This window comes from Carlito syrichta, unplaced genomic scaffold (genome assembly GCF_000164805.1).
Source record: "Carlito syrichta isolate Samal-C Ts95f unplaced genomic scaffold, Tarsius_syrichta-2.0.1 Scaffold287719, whole genome shotgun sequence".
In the NCBI taxonomy this organism is placed as follows: Eukaryota; Metazoa; Chordata; class Mammalia; order Primates; family Tarsiidae; genus Carlito; species Carlito syrichta.
The window spans coordinates 1,299-12,145 of NW_007231815.1; the positions used below are offsets into that span (position 1 = coordinate 1,299).

At 58.6% G+C, this 10,847-nt stretch overlaps 1 gene segment (V, D, J or C); it reads left to right on the plus strand.

Moving 5' to 3' along the window:
- Window positions 1–215: 215 nt before the first annotated feature.
- LOC103254983 lies at window positions 216–5,587 on the plus strand. The segment is given in 6 exon segments: window positions 216–741; window positions 830–1,165; window positions 1,447–1,764; window positions 2,212–2,544; window positions 4,707–4,940; window positions 5,481–5,587. Coding segments are annotated over 6 exon segments (1,854 nt in total).
- Window positions 5,588–10,847: the final 5,260 nt, after the last annotated feature.

Sequence of the window (10,847 nt, forward strand, 5' to 3'; positions counted from 1 at the left end):
CCCAGATGTGGAGCCTGAACCCTTCCAGTTCCATGTGCTGTGCACTGAGTGTACTGGCACTGTGGCTCCTGGCCCCAAGGAAAGCAGAGCTGGCCTGACTCATGTCTGAGCCCAAGCCATCCTGGCAAGAAGCCAGGGCAGGTGTGCCCCTCAGTGCAGGGCAGCAGTCAGGTGGATGGGGCAGGTCGGTCAAGGCGCAGGGGTCTGGGGCCTGCATGTGCCGGTGCCTGTATGAGGACCCCAGGCTTCACCATGGCTCCTGCCATACCCTCAACCACGACCACCCACGCCTTGGAGGCCAGCAGGTAGACTCGGCCCCGAAGGGGCAGCCGTGGCAAGAGCACCACTCAGCCACGACCGGAAGGGCAGGAGGAGACGGCTCCTCACCCCTCCCTTTCTCTTTTGTCCACCCACACCGCTTCTCAGAGAGCCAAGCCGCCCCCACCCTCTTCCCCCTGGTCTCCTGTGAGAACTCCTTGCTGGAGCAGAGCAAAGTGACAGTTGGCTGCCTGGCGCGGGACTTCCTGCCCGACTCCCTGTCCTTCTCCTGGAAGTACAAGAACCAATCAGATGTCAGAAGCGTGCAGAACTTCCCGCCCATCCTGAAGAAGAATGGCAAGTACATGGCCACCTCGCAGGTGTGGCTGCCCTCCCAGGATGTCCTGCAGGGAACAGATGACCACCTGGTGTGCAAAGTCAAGCACAACAATGGCAATAAGGACCTGAACGTGCCTCTCCCAGGTGAGCGCCAACCCAGCCCTGATGCGGCAGCGGGAGACTCCAGGCAGGTGGGGTGACCTCGGGCTGACATCTGTCCCCTCCACAGCAGCGATTGAGGAGCAGGCCCCCAACGTGAGCATGTTTGTCCCGGATCGCAACGCCTTCCATGGCTCCCCCCGCAAGTCCAGTCTCATCTGCCAGGCCACAGACTTCAGCCCCCAGCAGATCAAGGTGTCCTGGCTACGTGACGGGAGGCAGGTGGAGTCTGGTGTCACCACAGACCCCGTGAAAGCTGAGGTCAAGGGGTCTGGGCCCAAGACCTTCAAGGTTACCAGTACGCTGACTGTGAGTGAGAGTGACTGGGTCAGTCAGAAAATGTTCACCTGCCGTGTGGATCACAGGGGTCTGGTCTTCCAGAAGAACGTGTCCTCCGTGTGCAACGTCGGTGAGTGGCCTGTCCCCAAGGCAGTACCCATCCCTCCTGGCACACACACACACACAAACACACACACACACACGTGAAGTCTGCTCGGGCCTGACGGATGCTGCCCCACATGTGGCCACCTGCTCCCTGAGCCTTGGCTGCCCAGAGCGGCCAAGGACAGGGGCAGCCAGGGCCCCAAGGCAGGACTGGGGGCCCAGGGAAGGCAGCAGCTCTTTGGGTGAAAACCACCCCTTCCCCAGCTCACACCAAGCAGGCCCTGAGCCATATCCTTCTGCCTCCAGGTCCATCCCCTGGTATCCAGGTCTTTGCCGTGCCCCCCTCCTTTGCCAGCATCTTCCTCACCAAGTCCACCAAGCTGACCTGCCTGGTCACCGACCTGACCACCTACGACAGCCTAAACATCTCCTGGACCCGCCAGAGCGGCGAGATGCTGCTGACTCACATGAGCATCTCCGAGAGCCACCCCAATGGCACGTTCAGCGCTATGGGCGAGGCCAGTATCTGTGAGGACGACTGGAACTCAGGGGAGCGGTTCACATGCACTGTGCGCCACACGGACCTGCCCTCACCAATCAAGCAGGACGTCTCCAGGACCAAGGGTAGGTGGCCCCCTGTCAGGACCGCCTCGCCATCTCCAGGTCCCCTCCCAGCCTAGGACCCCCTCAGCCATCCCCAGGCCCGCTTCCTGCCCGGGACCCCCTCACCCATCCCCAGGGCCCCTTCCTGCCTGGAACCCCTCAGCCATCTCCAGTGCCTTCTCTGCCCAGGACCCTCTTGCCCATCTCCAGGCCCCCTCCCTGCCTAGGACCTCCTCGCCCATCCCCAGGGTTCCTCCCTACCCAGGATCCCTTCGCATGACCCCAGGCGCCCTCCCTTTCAGCCATCCCTAGGCCCAGGACCCTTCCAACCATCCCTAGGCCCCCTTCCTGACCAGGACCCCCTACCTATCCCCAGGTCCTCTTCCTGCTCGGGGCTCCTCCATCCATCTCCAGGCCCCCTTCCTGCCTGGGGCCTCCCCCTCCACTCACACATCTCTCTGCCCACAGGGATGGCCCAGCATAAGCCCGAGGTGTACCTGCTGCCGCCGCCCCGGGAGGAGCTGAGTCAGCAGGAGTTGGCCACCATCACCTGCCTGGTGAAGGGCTTCTCCCCGGTAGATGTGTTTGTGCAGTGGATGCAGAGGGGGCAGCCGTTGTCCCCCGACAAGTACGTGACCAGCACACCGGCCCCTGAGCCCCAGGTCCCAGGCCTGTTCTTCACCCACAGCACACTGACCGTGTCCGAGGAAGACTGGAACAGAGGGGACAGCTTCACCTGCGTCGTGGGCCATGAGGCTCTGCCCAACAAGGTCACCGAGAGGACCGTGGACAAGTCCACCGGTAAACCCACCCTGTACAACGTGTCCCTGATCATGTCCGACACAGCTGGCACCTGCTATTGACCATCTGGCCTGCCCAGCAGCCAGGCTCAGGTGGCCAGGCTTGCTGTGCTCGTGCAAATAGCCGGGTCCACAGGGTGATCTGTCGCCTCTTGTGAAATTAGAAATAAAGAGATCCATTCAAAAGAGACTGGTCCTGAGTGCCTGCTGGGGCTGCGGCTGTGCTGCACTCACCCTGCGCCCACCCCACAGACCACCCTGCACCACACCCCACCCTGCCTCACCCACCGTACCTCTGAGCAGCCTCACAGGCAGAACCCAGGCATGCCGCGCCTTCTGCTGCTTCCAGAAGGATGGCAGAAAGCAGGGCACATGACTGGGGCACACATGCCCACATGCATGGACACATGTGCTTGGACACACATGGACACTCATGCACAGACGCGTGCACACATAAAGACACACTAACACAGGCACACACAGGGACATGCAGAGACATGGGCACACATGCACACACAGAGAATTTTAACACTCTGGCATACACGCACAGACTCACACATGTATGGATGGACACCCACACATACATAACACATTCACAGCCTCACACAGAGACACAGATATGGACACTCATGGACATGGGCAAACATGGACTCACACTGAGACACACAAATGTGGGCATACATATTCACACACGTGGACACATACATACACAAACATGCATGTGCACTAACATGAATACATACACATCCACACACACAGAGAGGTACACACAGCAAACACAGATGAACACACATGCAAACACAGACACATACAAAGACACGTGCACAAGCCAGCCTTCACATACAAAGACACGTGCACACACAAGCCAGCCTTCCTGCAGCCCCTCAGTGCTTGTCAGATACTCCATTCTCCCAGCAGCTCTGCTTCCTGCTCATGCTGGCTCTGGGCTCCTGGTCCCAGGCTCTGCTTGTCCTTCTATCTCAACTTGGAGGGGCTTCCCCGGGCTGGCCCAGGCTGGCCCTGACCAGGGCCACCATCTCCAGGCCCAGGGCAAAGGGCTCAAAGAACCACCCCGGGCTGAACCAGCAATGGTTCTTCAGGGAATCCTAGGCCTGTGCCTGGGAGGGGCCCAAATACAGAGGCCTCCAGCCCAGGCTTCTGAGAAGGACAGTCGGTCCCCTGGTGCCCACACCCAAGCAGAGCCAGGGGCCAGGCCATATCCCAAGAGCAGCAATGCCTGGGCATCAGCCAGGTGCGGGAAGACCACCCTAGGGGCTCCTCTCAGAGGATGCCTCAGAAGCTGAGGCCGATGAGTAGGCAAAGCCCCTGCCCACCCAGGGCAGGAAGCTGTAAAGACAGCTTCCCAGGGAAGGCAGTGCTGGGCAGGCAAGGCCAGGCCCCAGTGAGGCTGCCTCTGAGAGCCTCCTCACACACTTAGCCCTTTGGAGCCTGAGCTTCAGATGCTGCCAAGAGTCACCTATGCAGAGCTGCAGCACCTGATGCCCTCATCCAATTGTAAAGCTCAGGCATCCATCTGTCCTCTGGCCTGGCAGGGCAGGCAGAGCCCGCCGATATCCCCACACAGATTCTGCTCAGAGAAGCAGCTGGGGAATCCAAGTCTGATGGGGAGTGAGGAGGGGCACCCTCAGCCCAGTCATCCCACCTGTCCACACCGCACCCCAGGGAACAGAGGCCTCCCTGCCCATGCCCCCATGGCTCTGGCTCTGCCGCCCCCATCCCCAGGAAAGTCAGGACATGCTGGCCACCACTCCGCTGGGGCATCAACCTCCAGCACCCCTCATGTCCATGTGCTGCATGTCTCGCGCCCTCTCTGGCACCTCTGGGCCCCTGGGACACGACTGCAGGGTCCCAACGCTGCTCAGCCTCGGCCTGTGCCCGCCTGCACATCAGGTGGCTGGGGATCCACCCATGCCTGGCTCTAGACTCTCCCTGTGCACACACCCTGACTGCTCTGAGCTCTGCACTGTCTCCCCCTCCCCCACTACTCCCCATCCCCAGGGCGCAGCACAGTCAGGGGTCCAGGGTGGGCTCGAGGATGGGCTACTCTCCTCCCCACCCCCGGGGACTGACCTGGTGGGGGCTGTCACTGGGCAGCCGCCCCGCAGCTGCAGCCTGACCCTGCCCTCTGTGCTGTCCCTGCAGAGGGGGAAGTGAGCGCAGAGGAGGAGGGCTTCGAGAACCTGTGGGCCACCGCCTCCACCTTCATCGTGCTCTTCCTCCTGAGCCTCTTCTACAGCACCACGGTCACCCTGTTCAAGGTAGAGCAGCAGGTGCAGGGGGAGGCCGCAGGGACGTCAGACCCAGGGCCTGGCACGGCCACCCTCCGTCACCACTGCCCCCGGCTCCTGTCCCCACCTCACATCACCACCGTCGCCAGTTCCCATCCCAGCCTCACGCCACCACTGTTGCCAGCTCCCGTCCCAACCCCACTGTCACCGCTGCCCCCGACTCCCATCCCAGCCTCACGTCACCACTGCCCCGGCTCCCGTCCCAACCCCACTGTCACCACTGCCCCCGACTCCCATCCCAGCCTCACGTCACCACTGCCCCGGCTCCCGTCCCAACCCCACTGTCACCACTGCCCCCAACTCCCATCCCAGCCTCACGTCACCACTGCCCCGGCTCCCGTCCCAACCCCACTGTCACCACTGCTCCCAGCTCCCATCCCAGCCTCAAATCACCACTGCCCCCAGCTCCCAACCTCATGTCACCACCACTGTCACCAGCTCCCATCCCAGCCTTGCGTCACCACTGCCCCAGCTCCAGTCCCAACCTCACATCACCACTGCCTCGGCTCCTGTCCCAACCCCACTGTCACCACTGCCCCCGGCTCCCGTCCCAACCCTGCCGTCACCACCGTCCCCACCACTGTCCCAGCTATGGAAAAGGTGATTCACACTGTCTCTGTCCCGGCAGGTGAAGTGACCACCCAACCGAGGGACATCAGAGACCAAAGGAACGGAAGCAGGAGGGCTGCCTGCGGGCTGGGGCCCAACCCGTGTGGCCTTCTGGCTTGTGCTTAGTCCTCCACGGGCTACCCCAGCTTCAGCTCTAACTCATGCTTCCCTAACTGGGCGATGCCACTGACCTGCATCCATGGCACGGCGCTGCCCTGTGTTGGCTGTGTATACGCTTGTTGCCCCAAAATAAACACATACACTTTATTCTGTGAAACTGCTTCTCCTAGAGTTCTTTTTCAAACCTTTCCTGCTGCGTCTGCATCTCGAAGGGGGACTCAAATTCCTAGAGAGCTGTGGGTAAAGGAGCTGTCTCAGCACAGGCTTGCTGGTGTTGGGCCCAGGGAAAGGGGCCACATGGGGTCAGAGTGCCCAGGTTCGAACTGCCCACAATAGGAGGGAACCTAGGCCTGGTCTCCCAAACACCGTCCCAACTGGGAGACGGGGCTCAGCCTCGGGGCCTCGGTGTGTGCTCAGCAGGGGCCGAGGTCACTCCTGCCACTGTCCCGAGCAAGCCCGGCCACTGCAGGGACTCAGAAGGGGCAGGTCAAGCCCTTGGGACCCTGAGGCCCTTTCTGCTCAGGGTGGGGAAATCACACTCTGTAGGAGCACAGGCCGTCAGGCAGCTGCACGGGAGTGTGAAAGTTGTAACAAAATTTTCAGGTAAACAAGTGTCTCAGTTGGCTCTGACCACTGTGACAAAGTGTGGTAGACTGAGAGGCTCAAACAAAAGCCTCTTGCCATTCTGGAGGCTGGGCACCTGAGGTCAAAGTTCCTGACTCCGTGTCATGAAGGCCATGTCCCAATTTAGAGACGGCATCATCCAGCTGAGGTCTTATGTGGCGGGAAGAGGGTGGAGGAGCTCCCTGGGGTGCCGTTCATAAGGGCACTAACCGTCATGAGATGAGGCTCCAGACTCATGGTCGCATCGCCTCCCGGAGGCCCCACCCCCTCACGCCATGGGTTTAGGGTGAGGATTAACCATGGGAGTGCAGGTGACATGGCACACAGTCCATGACCCCAGCCGGGAGCATGTGTGGGTGACACGGCATGGGAGAAAGCCTCCATGGAGACAATAATAGGGAGGCAGAGGCCGAGGGCTGTGGAGGAGAACAAAACTCCCAAAGAGGCGAGGACAGAAAATTAGCTCAGAGACGGGAGTCAAGCAGACACCATTAGGGGCATCAGTTGGGGGCTCGCTTGGCCATGGTGCAGGGGCCAGGGTGGCCCACAGGTCACTGGGGGAAGCCCAGGACAGCTGCAAGTCCAGGTAGAGACAGTGGTGGGAAGGAGAGGACCAGGCCCGAGGGTCTTGCCACAGTCTGAGGCCAAGGGTGTGTCTTACAAGAGGCATTTGGGACAGTGTCTCAGAAGGGCCTGTGAGTAGAGCCCCAGGAGGAAGCGATCTCAGGGTTTTGAGGACCAACCCGGCATTCACTCTGAGGCAGCTGTCCTGGGGGTGTTGGGACCTCAGCATGCAAGTCACATCCCTCCCACTAAGTGTGCCTTTCAGAGGACACAGCCGCACGTGTCCCTGACAGACCCTACGCTGGCACCAGCCTGGCCCTAGAGAGTGCATCCAAGAGAGTGGGATGCCACATAGTCAGTGGGCATCTGCCCTCCAGCTGTGGGCTCCGTGTCGGTGGCCTCCAGCCTAGGCTCCATCATGATTTCATGGAGCTCATCATGGGCTTATCCTCCCCGGCTGGGGAGGATGAGGTGAGGACCCCACAAGCCTGGTCATACCCAGAGGGCTGGGAGTCTGCAGATGGGCTGGATGACCATTCAGGACAAAGCGTGTGTCTGTCAGCTAAGGATGCTACAACAAGCACCAAGACTGTGTGGCTTTGACAACAGAAGCCTATTCCCTCCTGGGCTGGAGGACAGATGTCTAGGGTGAAGATGTCGGCAGGGCAGGTGCCTCCTTGTCACGGGGGGAGTCTGCCCCAGGCCCTTCTCCGGGCTTCTGGGGTTTGCTGGCAATCTCTGGTCTTCCTTAGCAGGTGGAGGTAGTGCCCCAGTCTCTGCCTCCACCTCACATGGCACTGTTCCTGCGTGCCTGTCTGTCCAAATGTTCCCTGTTTACAAGAACAGCAGTCATACTGGTTTAGAGGTGCACCCTAACCCAGAAGGACCTCGTCTGAACTCAATTGCATCTGCAGAGACACTATTTCCAAATAGGTCACTTTCTGAGATCCTGGAGGTTAGAGCCTCAACATATGAATTTGTAAGGGAACACAACTGGACCTGTGACAGTCCACCCTCCGACCACCCAGAACTCATATCCTTCTCACACACAAACCTTCAGCATCTCACATCTCAACAACCCCATTCAGCATCAACTTCATCTCTAAGTCCAAAATCTCAACTAAATATCACCCAAATCAGGTATGAATGAGGCTCAGGGATGATTCATTCTGGAGTAAAATTCCTCTCCATCTTGGACCTGAGAAAGTAGACAACCAGTTACCTTCTCCCAAAGCACAATGATGAGACAGACATAGAGTAGTTGTTCCCATTTCAAAAGGGAGAGACTGGAGCACGGGTGCCCAGCAAGTCCCAAACCAGCAGGGCCAAACCCCTCAGATCTGAAGCTCATAACCAGCCCTCTTCGGGCCCATGCTCTGTCCTCTAGGCCCTCTGAGGCCGCTCCACCCTCTGCATCCACAGCCTTGCATCAGTGGCTCTGATCTCGTCATTCTCCCTTCATTTCGTCTGGTCTCCCTCCCCTCCAGCCCAAGCTAGCATTGTTTCTGCAGTCATAAAATTCCCAAAAGCTTTGTCAGTCTCCCATGACATTCATGGCGTTGAAATCATTAGACAAGAGGGTCCTCCAAATACACTTGGGTGACCTCATTTCCATCCCTGGCTTCTGCTCAGATGGTTGATGGGATCCACGAGCCACATGTACAATCTCATTAGGAAGCGGTTGTCCAAACATGCCCTAGGCCGTTTCCAGAGCACACCACTGGACAGGCTGAGACCTTCCAGCTGTCCAAGTTGTGGTTCCTGTTTGCTTAACAATTCCCTCTTCGATATGTCTCTCTCCTCCCACATTTTAATGTAAGCAGCAAGGAGAAATCAGGCCATCCCTTCAACACTTTGCTTAGAGATCTCCTCAGCTAAATATCCAAGTTCAACACTTATACGTATAACATGTTCGTCATTTTTGTCAGAGGCCTCACCAGCGGCACCTTGAACATTCAAAACTCTAGCAACATTCTATTCATGACAATTTAAGTATTCACTAAGATGAGAGGAGTTTTCCCTGTAGTTTCCCTCTTCCTTTCTGAGCCTCACCAGAATCACCCTTAACATCCACGTTTCTACCAGCATTCTTCAAGGACATCTAGGCTTTTTCTAACATGCACCTCAAAACTCTTCCTGCCTTGACCCATTAGCCAATTCCAAATTCACTTCCACAGTTTTACATATTTGTTACATCAACACGCCTCTTCTGACACCAAAATCTCTATTAGTTTCCTATGGCTTGGTACATGACTACAGGGCATAAACAACAGAAGTTTATTCTCTCGTGGTCTAGAGGTCGAATGTCAAGGGTCAAGATGTTGGCAGGGCTGGTTCCTCTGTGTCACAGGGAGAATCTGTTCCAGGGTTGCTAGCAATCTTCGGTCTTCCTTGGCTGGTAAAAGCAGCACCTCAATCTCTGTCTTCATCTCTGCATGTCTGCCCGAATGTCCCTTTGTATAAGGACAGCAGTCACATTGGTTTAGTGGCTCACCCTAATCCTGAATGACCTCACCTGAACTTGATTACATCTGCAAAGACTCCATGTCCAAGTGCGAAGTCACACACTGTGGTCTGCAGATCAGAGCTTCATTCAACATATGAATTTGTAGGGGGGCACAAGTCACCCCATAACAATGCCCACCCCAGCATCTCTCCAGTGGTGCTGGGGCAAGGACCCAGCCGGGATGACACCCTAGAACCTCAGGGAAATGTGAGAATGGTCCAGAAAGACCCAAGAGGTGGCTCGAAAGCAGGCATTGGGGCTTCATTGCTTAGGTGGGAGATTCTGAACAGGGCCATGAATGCCGCCTAGGACATGGGGATTGACTGTCCTACTCAGAAAATCCCTAGACAAAGATGTAAATGGGAGGAAGGCAGGATCACCAAGTGTTTCGGAAAGCAGGTGGCAGGTTCTGCCCCAAGGAAATGGGAAGGGGGACAAGCTTGCATGCTAGGCTGAGCATCAGTGTGGTGGATGGGAGGCCATGGATGGAAGCGGGGGTCCAGGAGAAAAGGCCCTCTTGAGACTAAGATGGAGCTGTGCCATCATCAGTGATGCAGGAGGGGACCCTGTACTCTCAGCTGCCCTGGACCCCCAGCCCCCAGGAAAATGAGGCTGAGACCCAGGCCCAGCAGGGAGTCACACACCCTGAGAGCCCTGCTGCTCCGGAGGCCTGCACTCCACAGGGAGGGGCCCCTCCCCCACTTGGACCCTCCCCTTTAAGCCACTCCCATCTAGAGCCCCTCCCACCTAGGTCCCTCCCATCTAAGCCTCTCCTCCTCCTCCTCAGCTCCTCCCCTTTAGGCTACTCCTATCTTGCTCTTTCCCCTTTAAGCCCCTCCCTTGTCAGCTCCTCCCTCTCGACCCCACCCCTTTAGGTCATGCCCTTCTCAGTCCCTCCCCTGCTCTGCTCCCACCTTCTCGAAGCCTCCAGCTCTAGGCTCCTCCCTCAGCCCCACAACAGGCCATGCCAGCTCTGGGGCTGGTTCTAAGCAGCAGAGCCCCCAGGACCAGGGGAAGGAGGATGTAATCCCACCAGCTCCTGTAGGAACCGCCCAGAGAGCCAGCCACATGGTCCCTCCAGCGGCAGCGGGACCCCATCCTCCTCTGCAGGGCAGCTGAGGGCCAGCAACTGGTAATCTGGGTGTGGGGGCTTTATCGCTCTAGTGGCTTTCTGGCCTAGGGTGCCCCCCTCCCGTCAGAGGTCCCAGGGAAGTGGCTCACAGAAGAGATGGGTGACAAGGACACTGAGGATCCAGGGCCGGGCAGGGGAGCGTGGAAGCCACCGAGGGAAGACCGCTTTGCAGGAGCTCTGGGCCGCAGCAGCCCAGTGCCGACACAGACAGGCCCTCCGTGTGAACAGGAGTCACTCTGATCCCGGGGCAGGAGGTGCAGCCATAAGGGCATGAGCCACAAGTCCAGCCCCGCCCACTCCAGGCCCTTCCTCTCGGCTCTCCTCCCCACTGACCCCCTGCCCCTGGCGCTCCCACTCCATCCTCTTGGGGCCTCTACCCTCCCGGGAACCTTCGACCTCAGACCCCTCGTGTCTCTCTTCCAGAGGCCACAGCACTGACC